Source organism: Passer domesticus, chromosome 9 (assembly GCF_036417665.1).
Source record: "Passer domesticus isolate bPasDom1 chromosome 9, bPasDom1.hap1, whole genome shotgun sequence".
NCBI lineage: Eukaryota > Metazoa > Chordata > Aves > Passeriformes > Passeridae > Passer > Passer domesticus.
Window position 1 is genome coordinate 25,469,134 of NC_087482.1, and position 21,753 is coordinate 25,490,886.

At 41.3% G+C, this 21,753-nt stretch overlaps 1 protein-coding gene across 9 annotated transcripts; it reads left to right on the top strand.

Moving 5' to 3' along the window:
* Positions 1-11: 11 nt before the first annotated feature.
* Positions 12-21,478, top strand: HDAC11 (histone deacetylase 11). 9 transcript variants are annotated; one of them, XM_064432157.1, is made up of 10 exons: positions 12-110; positions 1,459-1,607; positions 3,603-3,745; positions 7,500-7,616; positions 9,633-9,675; positions 9,785-9,897; positions 11,110-11,172; positions 13,038-13,134; positions 15,837-16,015; positions 18,866-21,478. In XM_064432157.1, coding segments are annotated over exons 1-10 (1,149 nt in total). In that variant the 5' UTR covers positions 12-108; the 3' UTR covers positions 19,109-21,478. The 9 variants fall into 9 exon arrangements, with proteins under 9 accessions (XP_064288227.1, XP_064288228.1, XP_064288230.1 ...); XM_064432158.1 differs by having other exon boundaries at positions 9,821-9,897; XM_064432160.1 differs by having other exon boundaries at positions 3,603-3,703.
* Positions 21,479-21,753: the final 275 nt, after the last annotated feature.

The window sequence follows — 21,753 nt, forward strand, 5'->3', positions numbered from 1 at the left end:
GGCCGGGCCGCGCTCCCGCAGCCAGCCCCGCCCGCGTTGCCGTGCGCCCGCCCCGCGCCGGGCGGAGCCGGGGCCGCCCCTTCCCTGCGCGGCCCGGCCCAGGCGGGGATGTGAGTACGGGCGCGGGGGACGGCAGCGGGGCGCGGGGAGCGGCACCGGGAACAGGAACAACAACAACGGCGGGAGGGCCCGGCCTGCGCTGCCCCGCCTCGGGGCCGCGGGGCCGCAGGGCCGGGCTGCGGCAGCGCCCGGAGCCCCTGCGGGCCCGGCCTGACACGGCCCGGCCCGGCCGGGCCCCGCCCTGGCGGGAGGAGTCCCGCTGGGAAAGGGCTGTCCCGCTGGGAAGGCGGTGTGCCCCGCGAGCACCCGGGCTGCGGAGAAATGCCCCTGTTTTGCCGCAGGGCCGGGGCACCAGCCCCGCTGTCAGAGCCGCGGGTGTCCCTGCGCCTTCCGCAGAGCCTGCCTTGTACCGCGGGGGGCGAGGGAGGGCTGCGGAGCCCCGGCTCGCAGTGTGGGCGCCGGGCTGGGGGTAAGGGTGAGAAACCGCCGTCGTCCTCGTGTTTCGTTTGGTTTGCTTCTAACAGGGTTTAGAAAGGGTATTTTTGAGCGTGTTCAGGCTGGAAATAAGTGTGCTTCTGTTTGTATTGTTCACCTGACAAAAGACTCTTGTGTCTTGCACAGTGCGTTGGATAGCCTTTTCCAGAGTTTCAGTTTCGGGGAGCAGGAGAGGTCTCTGCATGAGCCAGTGACGGGGAGTTCAGGCAACCAGCAGGTGGTGGAATAGGCTAAGTGTGAACACAGAATCCCATCTCAGGTTTGACCCTTGTGTGCACACAGGTGTCCACAAACAGTCCGTGTTGGTGTTTGTAAACACAGAGCATTTGATAAATATTGCTGCGTTTGTGAATGGCTTGTGAAGGAGGGCTGTGAGCTGGCTCTGCTGTGTTTCCTGGTGTTGGGAAAATACAATGATTTGGAGGAGGAGGAGGCTGAGGAAAATATTCGTTAAGGGTTATAGGTGTGACATCTGGAGTTAAGAGCATGTCCTCTGGCTCTGTGCTCTGCAACTAAAAACCTAAGGCTTATTATTATTAGTTTGCTCAGATGGTCACAGCATAGTTTGTTGCTTTCTAGGAAAGGAGCATAGAAATCTTTCCAAGCTTCTGTTGTTGGAAGCATCGTGGTTTGTGTTTTGATACAGAATTTAAAATGGGAGTCTAGTTGTGCAGGTAATGAAGGTTATGTTGTCTGCAAACTGGGCGCACCTTTGAAGGCAGAGGTGCTGATTGGCACACCTGGAAAGACAAGGTGAGAGAACCAAATGTTTCAATTTTTCTGTTGGAAATAATCTTTAAGAATTATAAAGTTGGTATTAGGGGTAGTTTGTAATTTGGGCCTTCATTGTAAAAGTGGTAAATGGGTTTTGAAGTGGTGACTGGTGTGTGTTTGCTTGCCAAGGCCTCACAGGACGGAGCTGTACGAGGAGCCCCCGCTGGGATGCTGGCCCATTGTGTATTCCCCAGACTACAACATCACCTTCATGGGACTTGAGAAGCTGCACCCCTTTGATGCAGGGAAATGGGGGAAAGTCATCAATTTCTTGAAAGGTAAAAACATAACAGAAGGTGCCTCTTAAGCCAACATTTACACAAAACCTGAATAAAATTATGTGGTTAGTACAGAGTTGTGTTGAGCTTACCAGACCTGAATTGCAGTGTGTGGCTTCCCATAGCCTTGTGCTTCCCTGCCTTTACCCCTGCTGTGGCAGGAGCTGGGGCATTCCTGTGGCTGGTGGAACACCAGCTGTTAATGGTGGTTTGCTGCAGGTGTAACTTGGTTGCTCAACCTGGGCTGTACACAGGGGCTCCTCAGGCTGAGGGAGAAGTGCAGCTGTAGCACTTTAGTCCATTCTTTAGGAGCCTCATCCTGTTGCTCTCATGGTGTTTGGAAAGAGCTTTGAGGCCCCTCTGGTACAGGCAGAGCTTTTTATGATGCTTCTAATTATTGCTGTTTAAACCATTTGTAGGATACAAGTAACAATGCTTTAAGGAGATGCAAATGTAAGAACCAGGGGCAGGAAATAGGGCCTGTGAAATCTTGGCATCTCTTCATTTAAAGCATGAACTTTCATCAAAGGTGAAAAAAAAAAGGGTTTTTTTTCTCTTGCCAGTACAAAGGCTGTTGGTTGTCCCAAAGCCAGGCCTCTTCTCTTTTTGTGGTCCTTCAGCTGATGGTCATTTGCAGTTCAGGATTGCCTTTCCCACTGCAGGCTGACTTGTATCCTTTTAGCTGAGGTCAAATAATTTTAATATTCTGACAACTTAGTAGCTGAGTTTTGGCTTTTTTCCTCTGCTAACCTTAAATTAAATTTGGGTTCCACAACAGTTTTCTTAGTTAATCAGAACTTTTGCCTTTCTGTTTCTTCTGTGTGAAAAAGCCTTTTCCTCTAGCTCTTTTTCTGTGACATGTCTGTTCTCAAGTGTCTCAGGCTTTCACAGAAAATTTATTTTCCCAATTGTTTTACTGTCCTTTGAAAGGAGGAAGAAGCCCCAGGATGCCCCAGAGCACTTGGTTTGCTGTAGCTGTGTAGCAATTCCTGGCAACAGCTGACCTCCCCTGTGCCTTATCACTGTGTGGATCAGCAGTGAGCATCTTTGGAGAGCCCCTTCCTCCTGGAGAGAGGCTGGCAGCAGTTTGGCTCTGTTGACACCAGTGCATGAATGAATTGTTCCTCAAGCCTCAGTCAGGAGAAACAGAAGCTTGCCAAAACAAATGTTGTTGCAGGTGCTGTTCTTGTATAACACTTCAGAGCAAAATCTATCACTTTTCGGAGGTTTTTTTTTCCTCCTCCAAGTATAAAATTAAAGAAGAGATACAGGCTTAGGAGGCTACAGCTGTGCAACAATTAAATATCAAAATTTGCCGGGGAAGATCGGCAGGATTCCTTATAATTGTTGTTTGTAGTGATCATATGTACTCATTCTGAATTCTTGGAGTAACTTGCTCTTATAAAACGAAGTTGTAAAATAATCTTTCAGCCTCTAAGGAAAGAATTAATAGCTGCTCTTTGTTTTTTCTTGAAATTAGATTGAGGTAGGGGGTAATAGAAATATCCTAATTAAGCTTATTTGCTTCCATGAACATCCAAGCTATTACTTTGTTTTGAATTTTGATTTATTACTTTATTCTTCTATGATTTAGGGGGTTAAATCTAACCATTTCTTAAAGCATGTTCAAATAATGGTGGTTGTTTGATGGTACAAGCACCAAGATTTCCCCAGTACATCAGGCCCTAAACTGTGAAGGAGGTGTGTGATTCCAGTGTGTGTTCATCCTCTGTCATTACCTGTCTGTCCTTTCAATTCAGAGGAGAACTTCCCATGATCTTAGCACACTCTGAAAACTTTCTGTACACAATATTTCTCAAACACACACTACCTGAACAGCTTACCTGTGACAGAGGGGGTGTATTTGGAAAACTTGCAAACTCTGAGCAACCTGAAGTCCTTCCAGCAATAACTGAGGTCAGAGCAGAGTGTTTGGAGGGGGGACATTGGGAGCTAAGCAGTGCTGTACCAATTTTTATTTCTCTCCTGTTGCAGAAGAAAAACTAATTGCAGACGACTTGATTGTGCAGGCACGGGAGGCGACTGATGAAGATCTCTTGGTTGTCCACACCAGGCGCTACCTTAATAAATTAAAGGTGCTGTACCTGCTCATGTGTTTTTCCAGAAAACTGTCCAGAGTGAGTGTCAAAGGCAGTGGATGTCTCTTACAGTTGTTTTAAATCAGCCTTACAGATATAGAATGGTATCTGTTGATCACACTAATAACATTATTACTGAGAATACTGAAAGAAAACCACAGAAATACTGAGCAGTTCACACTACAGAGGGGTGGAGGGGAAAGAAGGTCTACCATGTTAAATAAGTGACCTGAAAGGATATTTCAGGGAAATTAAACATAGGCAAAATTAGAATGTCTGAGATGTCAGTAATATTCTTGTTAGTGCCAGGATTTTAGTGTTGAGCAGTGTAAGTTTTTTTGTACTCTGATAAAATACAGTTCTGCAACTGAAAATACAATAGAAACCACTAACATGAGAGTGCTTCATTGGATATTTTCTAATGCAGGGAGTGCTTTATGGGGTTGGGGGTTATGTAATCTTGACAGAGCATGTGTGTAAGGGTTCTGTGGTCAGTCTGTTGGGGGGGGAAGTACTGATTTCATAGTCAGACACTGCCTGTATCAGTGGAACATGGAGAGAGTTGAAATATCAACATAAGGCTATAATCAAGCACATTTTCTGTTGTGAAGGTTTCCAGAGCCAGCTCACACAGGACTGCAGGGGGGATGAAGAACATTCCTTGTATATTTCTAAAGGAAACATCCATTTGTTTAACTTCGGTGTAACTCTAAAGCTTAAACATGTGAAATTTCTGGTTCTGAACCTATCCAGTCATCTGTGGGTGGAATTGGGTAGTAGATGAGTGCAGATGACATTACTTTTGCTTGGCAACTCTGCTTGGAGGGCAGAGAATGGATTTGTAAGAAAAAAGAATTCTTCCATTTCATAATTCAAAACAAGTTATTTTGAGTCACCCATGCCCTTCCACAGTGGAAGAGTCCTTGGATTGCTATTTCTGGAATGTTTTATTTTTCTGTATAAGTGATCTGTTATTTGTGTGAACTTTTTCACTCTTAACTGCTTTTCTGAATTCTCTTATGCTTCTTCATTCTGTGCTATGAAGTTACATGCAATTTCATGCATCATTAGATTTGATATTATTGCAGCTATTCTTGATATTGAACTTTTAATTCCATAGAACCACCCACCTCTTTTTCCTGAATCACTTCTTTGAAGCAGGGTTTAATGTGCATAGCTCAGATTGGAATGCCATAATAATATTTTCAGTACCTATGGGATGACTTTACTTCTATAACTTGTGTCTTGTGGTCTAGTCCAGCACTACTGTGTGTGTCCAGATGGAATGAACTGGATGTCTCCTCTCCCCCTTTTCTTGAGAGACTATTTCCTGCAAGTATAGGAACTGGAAGATGTTGTACTGGTCGCACCAGCAGATTCCTGCCAAGCAGCAAAGATGAAAGTGCTTAGTTGCAAAAGCAAAATTACGTCCCAGACATGAAAAAGCCCTGTGAAAGCTCTTTATTTCCTTATCCAAAGTCTACTGTGCTGTTTTTCTTTTAAATCCTGACAAATAGGTATAAATGGTATAGTTTTGTATTACATCAGCTGGAAAGACTACAAAGTTGCTTGCCTTTCTCGGAATGCCTAGGTTTCCTAAAATAATGGATTGCTTGAGTGTTCATTTAAAATCTGAACATGAATTTGGTAGGAAATAGCCTACACTTGCAAGAGTAGGTGGTGATTGGTGTCTTAGCAGCAGCTGAAAGGCCAGCTGAGTGTTGGCAGAAGAGAAACAAAAAGGTGTGCACAAGGTACTTCTGCTGCTGGAAATTAGGTCTGCAGGAAGGGTCTCCCTGTTTCCCTGCTCAGTCCTCACAACAAATTCTGGCCTTTTGAATTGAGGTGATTCCCCCTCAGTTATTCCTCTGATGAATTTGGATCTTCAAGGTGGACTACTACTGGACTGTGGGTAGTTTGCTTGCAGTACTTTTCCACTTGCTGTCTTTTTCTAGTGTTATGTGAAATAATGAATTTCTTGAGTGTCAGCATTCTGGCCTTTGGGAAGGAGATAGGCAATCAGGTTAGAGCCAGTTTCTGACTGTGATTGTCCCTTTTTATTTATGAGAAGTTCTGTGGTAACAGACGTGAGCAAGCACTGAAATGCAAATGCTGAGGGTAAAGCTGGTCTGGGAATTTGTTGTGGGGAATGCTGGAAAACATAACCAGCACGCTGAAGAAAAAAGCATAAAACATTCCACAGATTTTCAGTTATTAAGTGGAGAAGTACTTTCCTTCACCTGTAGCTGCCTTTTTGAACCCCCAGACTTTGCTCCCAGTTGGGGACTCCCCCTGTTGGGAATTCCTAATTCCAGTTCAGGCCCAGGTGTGGGCAGTGAGTGGCAACAGGAATGGCCCCATCTGTGACCAGCGAGCCTGGGAGCCAAAACTCCAAAACTCCCACCACACCTGGACTTCTCTCCTCCACTTAAAACCTGCAGCTGCCTAATTGTTGGTTTGAGTCATGATGGCTCCCACTTCTCCCTGTTGATATTAATCTTACTTTAAACTTTGTTAAAACTTCATGATTATCATGATTATCATTCACATTTGAGGTCAAATTTATTTTTTATCCAAATGTGACCTTTTCATTTCCATTTTAGAACAACAGGATTGAATTCAGTTTTTAATAATGTGTTTGTTCAAAAGCTAAAATGTCTTGCAAAGGGGCTTTGTCAAGATTGACTGTACTAAAAAATAATTAAAACACCTTGTGATGGACAGCTGATAAGATGGTAACAGAATAATGTCTTGTAAATATAAAAGTAGAGAGATTTTGAAATTAACTGTTGGCAAAACATAGTTAAAACTTTGACACTTCATGAACAATGCCATCCCTTCACCCACCCAGTAGTAATTGAAATATTGCTAACTGGAAAGTTGTTTGGAGCATCAGAGGACCCTGAGATGGGGATGTGACTGCCTTTGGTTCAAATTGCTCAGCTGTGCACGCTGCCAGCTGTGAACAGCTCAGGAACGGGGCAGCCAATGCCCTCAGTCTCATTACTGTTCCTAATGCTGCAGAAAATAGGATCTGTTCAGACTCTTTGTACGTGGTGGCAAGTTGTAATCCTCAGTCCCTCAGTGTTTCAGTACTGGTTGGACAGGTATATTCTTGCTTGTGACTTAGGCTTTGAAATATATTTAGCAGTGTTATCATTGGTAGCAGTGTTAGTGGGAGTTCTTTGAAGTAATCAATGTGTTTGCAAAAAAAAGCATTTCCATATTGCAAATATTTTGTGTTCTAACCTTGAAGACTTTTGAACAAAACGTTTCCTTCAAACATTTTCCAGAAGTGTTTAATATGCTAAATAAATTTTAATCAGTTCTCCATGCTAAAGTTTGTACTGTGTGTTCACTTAAGTGTTTGAACTTCTTAGTTCAGTTGTCTGTTTGTTTGTGTTTGCTTTCTCCTTGGTATATCCTTTTGATTCCACAGAATAGATATTTTAGGTTTGAACAATATATCAAGTGTAGCTGAACGGCATTTTACAATTCTTCCTCCCAATCTGAGGCACATTATATTTTCTGAAATACTACTTTCCTGAAAATTGCTGATTTTATACAGTTTGATATTAAAATCTGAAAAGCGATGATGCTCATAGTTAAAAACTTGAGCATGAACCTATTTAGAGGTCACTAATAAGAACTGGTGTGGTTGCTCCCATCTAAAAATAATAAAACTCTTCCTAAGGACCTGTGAGCACCTTTTCAGTAAATAACTAATGAGAGAGCTAAGTGTCATCATCAAACCACAATACATTAATTGGAACTCTCTTTTTCCCCTTTGCAGTGGTCATTTGTTGTGGCTACAATCACAGAAATTCCTCCAGTTGCCTTTCTTCCCAATTTTGTTGTTCAGAGAAAAGTTCTGAAACCTCTACGAACTCAGACAGGAGGAACAATAATGGTAAGGTGCTCCTGGTCCACTTTTATCATGTTTAAATTTGCTCATCAAACACTGCAAACCTGGGAGTTGTGGTGTTTCTGTAACTGAGATTGTCAGCCTTGGACAGTGCTGCCATGCCAGATACAGGAACAGGGTTTATTGCAGGTCCTAGATGTCAAAGGTGAGTTAGGCTGGGAAATACAAAGGTTAAACCAACTTTTTTTAAGGACTGTTTAAGGATTTGAATTCTGAAAGAACTTGCTGGGTTCTGGTTAACTCTTTAGATCGTGGCGATAGGCCAGGTAACAAAAGTGCTGCCTCCTGTGGTAGGCATGAACTGGCAAAAGCAGAGATGGGGAGGGAGAAAGAGAATTTCACGTAGTTCAAGGTGCTTAAAAATATTTGGTTGTCACTTAGAGCAAGTCCTACTGAGCAGGGACCTGCAGAGTTTCTTCTCATTACAGCCATGCTGTCACTGCAAGATTGTCACAGGAATGAAGGCAGTGGTCTGAAGGCTTGGGAAGAGTTTAGAGCTTCCTGATGCTCTGCCTTGGATGTTCTTGACAGGAGCTCAGTGTGTGTGAAGCCTCTTTCAGCTTGGTTCCAGCTAGGCAATACTTTTGTCTACTTTGGTGATGTTTTTCACTGTGCTTGTGCTATCTTTAACTCCCAGGTGTGTGTTCACCAGTTAGAAATGTGCTCAGGTAGAGGAGGCACCTACCAATGATCCATTTTTTCTCATGGCTCCTGAAACAGAGGTGCCACTCCTGGGATTCATCTTGCACTTTGGATGCACTTTGGGATTCATCTTGAGGCCATGTGCTGTTATTTTTACCTTTTTTCTTTTTTTTCATTATGGGGAAATAGGAATGTACTTTAAAAGCAATTTTGATTCATCAGACAATAAAATTTGTATGGTACAAGTCAGACAAGTCAGAAGTGCAATTTTCTGCTATTCCTGATGGGCCTGTTTATTACAAAAATTCCTGTTGAGTTGCTCTACTTTTTAATGATATTTTAGCAATATGGGAAGATTGGGTTTTGGTGAGGAATCCCTAGGAAGTGTGATAAATCGGAGCTAATGTGTTCTCCCTGGGACTTAATGGGTTTTATAGTTCAGAAACTGCAATCTTTCCCCAAGATCTAATTTGTGTAAGTTGGCATGATCATAGCAGGATCATGTTTACCATGCCAATAGTTGTCTTAGTGCTGAATTAAAACTGCTCAAATGTAAATATTGGTTATAAAGATTTCATAACTATCCAAACTTTATTTTGGATATGATATGTAATTTTTTCTTTCCATGACTATGGACAAAAAAGAATCAATTTTTAAATGTTTTGTCTCCCCATTTTTTTTTCTGCTTGTAACTAATAATATCTTAAAGTAATATTACTTTTAACAGACCAGTTAAGGAATGCTGCACTTAAATGCTTGTTTGACTCTTCCTGGCCAAAATAATCAGGATTTTCAGTTAAAATTCCATAATTTAAGCCTTGTGTATCTCTTTTCTGTCAATACTTTCCCCTCCCTGAGTGTCACTTGAGTTTAAAGGAGAGGTACAGGCACAGTTTCCCTGTACTGGAGGGGAAAAGATCAGTAATAACCTATATCTTGCATGTTCTATCCTATAAAAAGTAGAAAGTACCAGGACACTCCACACTGGAGCACTTGTCTGGTCCCATTCCCCAGCTGGAATTATGTTTTTTTATGTCTGTGTTCCAGGATTTTGAGCTTACATTCCACTACTAGCGCATGAACAGGAAGGACATCAGGAGCTTCTTTGTAATATTTTACTTTTGCCGGCACTGCTCTTTCCCTTTTCCAGCTGCCAGAGAAGGAAATGATGAATAGCAAATACTCTTTCAGCTCCTTACACTGAAGATTGTTTTGTTAAGGGTTGTACTCAGGGATCTGGTTCAGTGGAAAAAGATCTGAAAATTCCACGGGGGAGTGCCAGGAGTGATTTGGGGTGGAAGCAGAATGTAAGTGTTGCCTCATTCATTTGTGGGATTCCAACTGTAATTTTTTTTTAAGGCAGGAAAGCTTGCTGTGGATAGAGGCTGGGCCATCAACGTGGGTGAGTACAATTTTGGTGATACCCTAAATAGTGTGTTAAGAGCATCTGATTTTCATTTACATCTCTTTGCAAAGCCCATCAACGTTTTTAGCATCTGGCTTGTGTTTAGTTTGTAGCTTTTCACCCCTTCAACTTTCCTGTCCAGGGGGTGGTTTCCATCATTGCTCCAGTGACAAAGGGGGAGGATTTTGTGCATATGCTGACATCACACTGGCCATCAAGGTAAGAACTGCTCTTAAACCAGTGTTTTCTGCTGTTTGTGCAAATGGAGGAGAAATCCATGTAAATTCCTAAGAAGTAATTTACATCTTAAGAGGAGAAAATGAAGCTGTTTCCAGATGGGCAGGAGTAGGGATATGGAGAGTTGCAAAGTGGAAGGGAAGAGTTGCAGGGGTCAGAATTATCAATGTAAATCGGCATCACTGTAATTGCACTGATGATGTTGTCCTGCGAAAACTACTCCAAATCAAGCCAGATGGATTTCTAATATCCTCAGTGATAATTCTCCTGGCCTTGCAGGTGAAGCTGGGCATTCCACATTGATTTCAGTGGTGACAGTCAAGACAAAAATCCCCTCTCTGAATCAAACTGCACCCTACAGGGCTCAGACTGGTTCAGATTCATAAATAAAAATGTGAGCGACTCCAAAATAATCACCAAATGGGAATTAATACATTTAGTATTTAGCTGTTGAATGGCTGAAGTAAGAGCCTTCTGCAATTAGGGCTTATTTTTATCAATTGAGCTATGGTATATTTGTATACTAGAATCTTTATAAACTATCAGTAATAATCAAACACTAAAGAGCTCTAATGATTGCAGCACACCTGTGACATAACATCCTAATTTCTGTACATGGTAATTTGCAGAAAAGTAATCCACAGTGTTCTTTTTTCACCTACCATTAAAATACAAATTGAGAAATTACAGTGGGTGACAGTTTGTACAAAATCTTTGGGGTTTACCATGTCTATATTAAAGATGGCAACTTAGCAGCAAAGTTAAGACTCAAAGAAGTACAAGCCACTTTTTTCTTCCCAGACAGAATAAGAAATTAATGCTTTCACTAAAAGTGGCTCTAAGGCACGCAGTTCTTACAGCAGTTTTTCTTAAACACTGAATTTTAGGCTGTTGCAGTTGGATGCTGTCATCATCAGCTCTGTGATCCCTGGGTGGGCCTGACCTCTTTCTTTTATGTGGTTGAAATATATATAGGGTTTATTTTAACAAAAAATATCTTTTTATGTCAAATAATGAGATGTTTACATTAAATGTACAAGAATCATGTCTCAGTTTCTTTGGTGACTGAAACAAATAGATCTGCCCTACATTCAAATTCCTTCAGTCATGCACTGTGCAATCTTAGAGCCTCCAGTTCAATCTGTCACCTAACTTGATACATTTTTCCATGTTTTTCCTTGGTTATATATCCAGTTCTTATTTGAGAGAGTACAAGGAGTGTCTAGAGCCACAATTATTGATCTGGATGCCCATCAGGTGAGTAGTTTACCTGTATCCAGTGCTGTGCAAGTTTTGCTTTAAAAAAAGTGTGTGATAAATACCTTTTTGTAACACAAACATAAAATCACAGAATATAAAGTTAATCAGACATGATGAAAAACTGTAAAGAGTTGATTCTTCTATTATTTTATGGCCCAAAAGCCTCTTAAGCCAGTTTAATAAAATTAACCTGAGTTGCAGCTCCATCATGTGGCTGCATGTAAAAACCTTGCTGCGTTGCACTCCCACGAGAAACAAGGATCTCTCCAGACACAATCCCAGCTGGTTCCCAAGGCCTGGTCACTGCAGCAGCCTTGGCAGGGGAGGGATTTGACCTTCAGTGGTTTAATTTTAAGCCTAGCTTCAGGCTAATGAAGTAAAGGATCTGTCCCTCTTCGGCTGATGATTTACTGTGGTACTGAGATCAAATCTCAGCTTTGGTGGGATTTGCAAAATAAATCCTGAAAGGCCAGAGATAGTGTTTTTAGAAAGGCAGTTAATGCACCAAAGTGATGTCCAAGCTGAGGCATTTCAGGTGATTTATTATGTATAAATAAACCATTTTTACACAGTTCTGTGGCACTGAGGAAGCCTAATGGCTGCAAGTTTTTAATCTTCTCTCATTTCTCTTATGTGTCCTGAAATCACCATGGTAGCAGGACACAGATGATGTGGTAGAAAGTTTTGTGTTCATGGTTCTGTTCAGCCTCTCTGTGAGGCCGTGGATTTGGTTTGTGCTATGTGGGGATAGTTTGGTTTTGAAAAACTCTTGGAATGTGTTTTGGTTTTCAGATGTGCTGGTAGTCTCAGTGTGCACATTAAAACACCTGTTGTTTCCTTTCTTTGGGGGATGAGAGGTGTCTGAAGTAGCTCAGCAGATCCTGTTTAAGGATGCAGGTACTCTCATCTTGTGACTGTTCCAATTCTTAGTGCAGTGGTGAGTTTCACCTCTCATAAGGAAATGGTTCCCCTAGAGGCTTTCGTATTTCTAGGCTTGTGTGCATGAACTGTTTATTTGTGGACCAAAGATATTGAAGAAATAAATAGAGTTGCCATTTTTAAGCATTAAAACTGAATTACAGCAGATGTATCTATGGAAATGTCTGTTTCTGTACTTCAGGTGAAATTCTAGGGAGAGAGGCTGTAGTCCTTTATGATACACTGATTTAAATAATTTTATCTTAGTGATTGCTGTGTTAAAATGATTTTTATATTAGTGAAAATAAGTGAGAGCCAAAAGAATAGTATTTAAATTCAGAAATGGGGAGGAGGGATTATTCCAAACCTGAATTTTCTCTTGAGCATCTCTCTTCACATCCAGTACAATTTTTTGTAGGGAATTTCCAGTGTTAAACTGTTGGATTATTAATGTTTGTAATTTTTCCATGGAATACTTACCTCACCAAGGCTGGAGTTATCAGGAGAGCTGTAGTCTGCTTTATTTATTTATTAATTCTTACGTAAGAATATTCATTATTCCTGCAGCAGCTGAAAGTGACTTTTTCTTGCACATTTGAAAGATGATAGATCTGTTTGGTGGTCACAGTTGCTTTTGTTATGCTCCTGAGGACAATTAGCTTCTGATTTTTGCTTATTTTTCTTACATATATAATGAGATCCATGCAAATTACCTTCAGAGAGACAAGGATTTTATTTGTGGTAATACCTGCACTCTTCAGCGTGATCCTGTCAAGCCCCCCAAAACTACACACCTCAAAATAATCTCCAGGACTATTATTAAATAAGAGAATGACACAGGAGTTCTGAATATTAGAACCTCTAGTGTTAATTACTTTAGAATTTGCGGTGTATTTAATTCTGTGTTGCCATGCTAGGAATAGCTAACTGTAAATTTCCTTCAGGGAAATGGCCATGAGAGGGACTTTATGGATGATCCTCGGGTTTATATTATGGATGCATACAATAGATATATTTACCCAGGTGATGGTTTTGCTAAACGTGAGTATAATTGAAATTCATCTTCCCAAATGTACCAGACTTACTATGTTGTTACCTAACTCCTTTATTTACTGCAAAGCTTCCTTGCAACACTGTTACCTAGACTTCTTTTCTTTTATTATTTTTAATTTCACATCATTTTCACTGCTCACAGTGATATATGATAATAGTGTTTATGCTGTAGTGTTTTCCCTCACTTCAGGAATGACATTTTGGAGTGCAGGGTGTGGGGAGGTGTCAGTGGATATTGTTGGCAGTCCATTCCAGAGCTTGGAGCAGCAAGTTGAATAATCCTTTGATTTGAAGAGAGTTGTTAGAACTTCATCTTTCCCTTACATTATATTTATGAGAGGAATAGCTGATAGTGAGTAAAAAGGTTTCATGTTCTTTTGAGAGTGAAGTTATAACATATTCAGGTGTTGCCTTGCCAGTAGAATTTGAGAAGCATGAGGGAAACAATCTGCATCTGAATGTGGCACAAGGTGGGAAGCAAAGCAAGTCCTGGAACAGAACCATAGGATTTAAAGTTGGAAAGTCCCTCTGAGGTTGAGTCCAACCATTCCTCCAGCCCTGTGGCCAGTGTCCCTAAATGCCACATCCACACTGTTCACTCCCTGCAGAGATGGGGACTTCCCCCTTCCCTGTCATCCCCACGTTAAGAGCTGGTGCTTGATTTGGTTTGGTTGTGGTTTGTTTATCCCTGCTGTGATGTGTCTGTTGTGTCTTGTGGCCTGCCACAATTCATTAGTGGGGCTTTGGTAATGGTTAAATTGGAATGCAAAAGCCCCAAGTTTATTTGGTCTTTGATTCTGTTACACTGTCATTTATTACAAGCTTAATTTGTTCACTGTGTCAGGGGTTGCTGGGGGAGTTGTTCTGCTGTTGGATTGCTTCAGTGATGCTGTTGTTCTGAAAAACCTACTTCATTTGGATTCTTGACAAGAGTTAGGTGCAGTGCATTTCACTGCTGTCTTTTGACTAGTAAAGATACTAAGAATTGTACTTCAAGGTTGTAAGCTAAAAAAATGACCATGTAAAGCACACCATGTCTGGAGGCAGACAAGTTGTGAGCAAATAATTGGGAGGTTTCCCCCAAGAAAAGCATCCTTTTATTCATATGGCAGCATTTGAACAGATGGATTAAGACCAAAACAGAGTCAGTTCTTGTTAGCAAGTGTGAAGCACTGAGCTGCAGTACCACACTGAGTTCCAGCATTCTCTTTCTGCAGATGAAGGATGAGGTGCACAGGGCTGGGCCAAAGCCATGTAGTTCCTTGCACTTTGCACAAGAATGTCTAAATAGGATTTTTGTGGCTAAGTCCCTTAAACCCTTTCCAATAGGTGACCAGGCAGAGATGGGATCACAGCGGGAATCTCCTTGTAGAGGGGCAGAGGCTTGAACATGAGACTTTGAATCCTTATGGTAAATTCCAATTGATCACTGTCTCCTTGGACTTCCTGCCCGTCTTTTCCAGGTTTTATTGCAGGAACCTCTGCAACACATTTTTTGCCCCATGGGCTTCAGTAGGGAGTGGAGGTAAGGGAGGATTTCACCTTGCCAATGCTAAGCCATAAGCATGTTGAGTTCCTGGGCAAAGCAGTGTGGAATTAGGCTTGGGAGGAGAAAGGAGGGATGAAGAATAGGACTGGTTCAGTGAAGGGTAAGCAGGAAAGGCTGAAACTCTGAGAAACTGTAAAGAAGCAAAAATCTTTGAAACTAATGTTGATGCAATATAAAATAAGAGGATGAAAAAGAAAAGCTTCACTGATGCTGAACAAAGATGAAAAGCAGAACAAAATGCAGCAATCACAAAAGTAATTGTCATTCTGTGTTGAGGGCATTCTTGCACACTTGGTGGGGGCCAAATTAATGTTTAAGATGTGAGACTCCACATCATTTAGTGTGAGGAAGAAGTCATGCCTTGGAACAGCTCTGGCATGGCTTTGATTAATTCAGAGGTAGAGTCACACATCCCTCCATAAAAGCACCCAAAATTCAGCTGCATAACCTTGGGTTTCGTTCCTTTACCTTCTCAGCCTTAATTTTCTACTTCTATTGCCTTATTAGAAGCATTAGAAATAATTTGATTTAAATTAAGAATTGATATGTGCTCTTCTGGTAGGATTACAGGGTAAGAACATTAAATTGAAAATGCTTGGGGCAAAGCTGAATCTTGTTATACATTCATAAAGCAGTTCACATAAATTCATGATCCCTTGCTGTGAAGTTTTGAGTGTTGTGATAAAAATAAAACATCTTCATAATTTCTCAGTGATATTTATCTTGTTTTTTCCCCCAGCTGTTTCCTCTGCAATAGCTTTTCAGTGTTTTCTTTGCTTTGCACCTGATTTAGGTTGCTTTTAAGTTAATAATTTTCTTTATGATTTCTCTGCTGATTGGTAACTGGACTTGCAGATCAGCTATTTTTCAATAACATTTTCCATTTGCATCTCAGATTTTTTTTTTTGTCCTGCATCTAATTTTCTCTCTTCATTGGAATTTTTTCAAGGTCATTGTGCTTTGCATTTGCTGAGAAAACAAGCAGTTGAATAGTTTTCTTTAATTCATGTTTCTGTGAAAATGCAATGTATCGAGAGAGCTTCCAAAAATGTAATTTTTTTCGCTTGCTTACCTCAATTGTGCATTTTCTTTCAAAGCAATGCTTTGTTTATTGAGCAGCGCTTGCTTTGTTGTCCCTCAGGTGCCATAAAACGCAAAGTGGAGCTGGAGTGGGGCACAGAGGACACAGAGTACCTGCAGAAGGTGCAGACCCACGTGGAGGGAGCCCTGAACGAATTCAAACCTGACATCGTTGTGTACAACGCTGGCACTGACATTCTGGACGGGGATCCCCTGGGAGGCCTGGCCATTTCCCCCCAGGTGTGTCAGCCTGCAGCAGCACTCTCCTGTCACAGACACACATCTCCCTTGCCCCTTCACCCCTCTCTTCTTTCTTCCCTCTCCTGACTCTGAATATTTTTGTTCTTCTGGTTCCTGTTCCAGTACCATTCTCTTCTCTCTAAAATACACTGATTGCCAACACCCAAACAGTAAACCAGAGAGATAGGTGTATTTTCACACTTCACCTGACTTCTATTTTCCCTGCTTGGTTTGTTCTTTCTTTGGTTCTTTTTTCACCTCACATGACCCATTTTGCAATGTATTTCTTCTGTCACCTGCCCTCAGTGTGTATCTTACACTTAATTTCTTCCTGTAGCACTCCCAGCTGTTTTAAATTACCCTCATGGTTATAACAATTTTGTGCAGCCTGGCTGTGTATTCTCAGCAAATGAACAGTTATTTTCCTTTTCTTGATCTTTTTCTTTAGGTACCAGTTACTTTCCCCATTTTGCTACCAGACTCAAATTTTGGTTTATTCTGTAAAGTTTCATAGAAGTCTTCACCTTTCTGCTTTTCTTAAAACAAGCAAAAATTTACAGTCCTCTTATTTCCTTCGTGGGTTTTGGCAATTCCTTCTCTGACAGTTCCTCTGTGCTATCTCTCTCCTGTTTCACATTTAGGTCTCTTTAATGGCCACCAGATCAATACAGAAAAGTGCTTGTTTGATCTGTGAGCTCTCAGATTCCCCTCTTTGAGCCACCACTTGATCTGTTCAGTTTTAATTCTGTTCAGTTCTCTTGCACGAAGGGAGAGCTGAGGGGCTTGGACTTGACTGGGACCTTGGAGAGGAGATAGCCTGAGGTGTGAGGTGGGGTTTGGTGAAGCAGAGCCCTCTGGAGTGCAGTGGCAACCAAGGGAAGTGGCAGCTTGGTCAGAGGGAGATACTTTGGATTTGCCTCTAAAAAAATACCCCAAATTTCTGCACTTTGATAAGGAGCAGTGTTAACTGCCATGAAAAATGAGTTGCTGTAGCTTGCTGGGTTCTGTGCAGACACAGAATGAGGATGGGGGAAGAGAGGTAAAGCAGTTTCCCTGGCCACAAGGAGAGGTGAAAGGCATTCTCTGCACAGCTGGAGGGAGCTCAAGGCTTTAGTGTCTGCTGTGAGGGCAGGGTTCTTGTCTCTGGTGTGCAGGCTTGAAATCCCAGTGCTGGAAAAGCATCTTGCCTACACAGTCCCTCTCTTCAAGGGCTTCACTTCTGCTCCTGAAGATGTCACTTACATGTTAAGCTGCTGCTGCAGTGTTAGTTGTGCCTAGAGTGGGGCTCTCTGGGTGATGGTTTCCTGGTTCATGAGGCTGTAAAACCTGTGGTGAATCAGCTGAGTCCCTCTTCCCTTTGTTTGCAAGTGGGAGCTGTGCCAGGCTCTTGTTTTCCACAGAAATGTGGGAATAAGCCCATGTTTTCCCCTCAGCTCCTGCAGGCTCTCCCTAGAGATCCTGGAGCAGTGAGGCTCCTGAGAGCAGGGGTTGTCTCCAGTTCTGGTCTGGGATAATAGTGATGCATCCTCTGCTGGGTCCCCAGGGCCCTGCAGCTCCTTCTGTAATTCTGTTGCTTCCTTTAAGGATCTGTTTCTAATAGAATTCTTCAGTTTCCTTTGTCTTACTGTTCATTTTGTTATTCCTGGTTCTTTCCCAGGACTGTGTCAGACTGTGCAGTGAACAATATTATTGGATGGTTTTACAAGATACTTTTTTCCTGCTATATTTGTGTTTTATTCTTTCCCTTTACCATCTGTTTGTGGTCAAATTAATGGCAGGGTGTTATTTTCTGATGTTCTTCCACTTTTCCTGTAACCAGCCTGGGAAGTGCATGTTCATTTTGAAACACTTCTGCTGCTTCTTGAGCTTTTTGTATTTGATTGCATTGTGATGCCTATTCCCTTCACCAGCTTTGCAGTTATTTGTTTTGAGCTGTCCATTGTAAGCTGTTGTCAGTTGTGTTGCAAGTTTTTTGGTTGTGGTTTTTTTTTTTTTTTGAGGAGTTCTAATGAGTTGCATGCATCTGGAACTCTGCTTTTACAAAAGTAGATTTTAATTCTGTTCTCACTCATTCCTGAAGTAGTTTTCACCCTCATGTGCTTATTTCAAACCCAGAAGACTCACACTCTGATCTCGCCTGGGTTCAAGGACAGTTCAGCACCTCTTGGTCATCAGTCTTTGTTATTTTTCAATCCCATACCCCTCTCTTAGTAAGAAATTACTTAGAATTTATTTTCTTTTTATGCATTTACCATTGCTTACATTCTGCAACTTCTCCTTCAGCCATAGATTCTTGTGGCATTAATCACAGGCTCTTATTGCAGAAACTGGGACTGAAGATTCAGTGATTGTGAATGTGTAAAACTTGATTTGAATTTTGGGCTTTTCTGTAGGATTGTGAAATTTTGATCAAGTTACAAAACTTTTGACAGACAGTGCTGTGCAAGTTGAGCACAAATTAAAGCATTGTGAATTCAGATAGTCCTTCCTATCCTCAATTCCTCACCTGGTAAATAGGTGTAAAATTTGCAATCAGTTTAGACTTTATGACCTTTGAATCAGAATTTTTGCAGGAATTTGTACTAAAGACTTTTATTTGCTGTGTCCTCTAAAACAAGCCAAGGATATTTGATTTGCTGTGTGTTTTGGGGGTGGTGTGATTTGGTTTGTTTTTAATGATGAGGCTTGCAAACCAGGTAACAGGACTTCTAAATAAATTTTTAATTGCTACTGTAAGCTGTAAGGCTTAAACACTTAGCAAGCATCTAATACTCTAAATCCATAAACCACAGGTTAGAACTGAAGCATCGTGTTGCTATCACTTATTTTTTTCCTGTGGTGACCTTGCAGGGCATTGTGAAGAGGGACGAGGTGGTGTTCAGGGCTGCCAGGAGCCGCGGGGTCCCTGTGCTGATGGTGACATCCGGGGGGTACCAGAAGAGGACGGCGCGCATCATCGCTGACTCCATCCTCAACCTGCACAGCCTGGGGCTCCTGGGCAGGCAGCGGCCAGCCTGTGCTCTTGGGAGCCCCAGCCTGGATCAGATGGTCACAGACTCTGCCAAGGACCTCAGCAACTTGTCACTGCAGTGACAGGTCACTCAGTGTTGGTCACATAACCCAGCAGCAGTACAGAGTAACTCTGTCTAGTTGCTGAATTCATCCTGAGCTAAGGCAACGCATCCTTTTAAACTAATTGAGATATGCACTCAAGGGTACTGTCTTTGTGTCTAATATTGCTGTAGAAAGCTTAATTTGCTTCTCGGATTAAAGAAGTATGGGTATGGGAGGGCGGGGCGGGGTTGGTCTGTTATGTTGGAAGAACTATGCAGTTGGTATCCAAAGACTGTCCCAGACCTGTTTCAGATGGTGCAGCATGGTCTGGAGTAGGAGGAATATGGACTAAATCTACTGTTTTGTGGGGTTTTTTTAAAAATACTGCATTTTATTTATTGCTTTTTAAATTGAAATACTTCATAAAACAAGTTCTGTGCAGACTTCAACTGTCAGTTTAACACTAAAGGGAAGTGCAATACTGTAAAAGCCAGGGCAGTTTGTTTATGGCTTTGAAGCCGTAGACAGTTAGAAGGAATGTTTGTAAATTCATAGTTTATTCCTGTTGTTGATAATGACTTAAATCTTGCTCATAAACACCTTGTGAAATGGAATATGAAACACCTTTGGCTCTCTATGCAAATGAGCCATAAGGGCTCACCATTACCAGTCTGGTGTTCCAAATGAGCTCTACATGTGAAAGGCAGTAGTTCCTATGCACTGTAACTCACAGACAGAGAAACTACAGTCCAATGAAAGCTGATCTTACAGTTCTCAGCAACCCTGCAGAAAAAACTATGTAGAAATATAGGCTGTCTTACTATTGCCAGCTTGCCATGTATAAAACAGTGAGGAGTAGATTTAAATTATTTTTCCCCAGCTAGTGCTGTGTTTTTCACTTGCTCAGAGATCAATGGTACTTCTAGTTGCAATCGTAGTTGGTAAGAAAATCCTTCATTTTTCTTGTTCATCAAGGAATGCAGTGACATTTCTACATTAAGATAATGTGCTAGCTTTGTATGGAGCTTTTCGGAGGATTTGGGAACCAAACAAAAGCAAATTCAGTTGCACTACCTGGGAAGTTTGACTTTATTCAAGTTGGTATATTTTGCATTAGGTACTGTTTGTAGCAGTGGGTTGTAAATGTACTAAACTGTATATTTTGCAAGAGCTTTTATAACTGTCACTGATTTGTACTACAAGTTTTATGTTGTGTTTAGGTTGGAGCTGTCCTGTGAGGGAGCACCAGGATTTTCGTTGTAGTAGAGTTGTTGTGTAAGCTATTTAAGGAATGTTTAATTCTAATACTTACCTCATTCAGTGTTCATGTTTAGATCATGGAGTTTGTCCATTGTAGGAATTGCACAACTGCTATAAATACCCGCTTTAAACCAGATCTGACCTACTGCACTAAGCTTGAGTTGCTACACTGGGATTAAAGAGCACTTTTTAAATTTCTTACTAGAAGGACCATCAGAGTATGACTAATGTTGAGATTTATTTTTTATATACTGTCTGACATTACTGAAAGATGTTGTTATTCTTTCATATAATTTTAATAAAATTCTAGATTACATTTCTATGAACTAAACCCCCGTCATAGCGCCATATGGTCTTTCCCCAAACATTTGCTGTCTGTGTTAACATGTTTCTATAATTTCCCCTCAGTGGAGATTAAAATTATGTTGAACAATGCTGAATGACTTCTTGTCACTTCACGTGGATCTTGGCTGTCAAAAAGTTTGACTGGAGCAGTTTATTGAAAAGACAAGAAGATGTATTTTTCATACTTTAAATGTGTCTGGAACTACAATGAGTCTCAAGGGTGAGTAGTACAAGGTTTGTCAACAGCTTCTCTGAGAGTTCACTGGTGACTCCTTGAAGAGAGCTTGTAAGTTTTGTGTCCAAATACTTTTTATTGTTATTAAAAGGGGTTAAAGTAATTTTCTAACTTCCAAGTTCTATTTCATTACCTACCTTGTAAGTCCTAATCCAAGTATTTTAGTATTAGAGGTGTTAAACTGGTAACTGAGCTTCTGATAAGGCTTCAGTAGTTTTAGAGGCTTTTTATAAATCAGTCTTTTCAGAGAGCTCAATGTTTGCAGTAGAGCTTGCTGGCTGTCAGGCTCACCTGTGAAATTTCTGAGAAGCAGCAGACACATTGACTGCATTTCAGTGTTCATTGTAAAGCTACAGCTGGAAAACACACCATTCCTTCATATTTTCAAGAATTTGGTGCCTTAATACAGAAAAGGAAGAACACTGTGTGTGTAATTTTATCTTTAAAAGTTCCTGTATCTTAGCAGATATATATATATATGTATGTATATGGTATTCTGTGCTTTAGTTGGTTCCTCTGCTGCAGTCATCTCTTAGATGAATAAATCAGTGCACCATGCTTTCAAAAGATGCAATTGTTAATCATGAGCTGTTTATAAATGGCCTGTAAATATGGCTGGTCATGGACACTATCACAAAAATTATACAGGAGCTAGAGACATGTCAGGGGCTGAGGAGCCTGGAGTCTGACAGCTGGAGAGTGTTTGAACTACCAATAAATAACTCCTGGAGGGAGAGGGAGGCTGCAAATCCTAGAAACTAATTTTTTTTTTTTTTTTTTTTTTTGCGAGAGGTTTCCAGAGGAAAATTGGTTTAACCTATATAAAAAAGATACACATTTCACC

Excerpts from the sequence above, each read along its gene's own strand:
- HDAC11 (XM_064432157.1), top strand. Across the intron at positions 1,608-3,602 it reads AGTCATCAATTTCTTGAAAG|AAGAAAAACTAATTGCAGAC; the intron begins GTAAAAACATAA and ends CTCCTGTTGCAG. Across the intron at positions 16,016-18,865 it reads GCCTGGCCATTTCCCCCCAG|GGCATTGTGAAGAGGGACGA; the intron begins GTGTGTCAGCCT and ends GTGACCTTGCAG.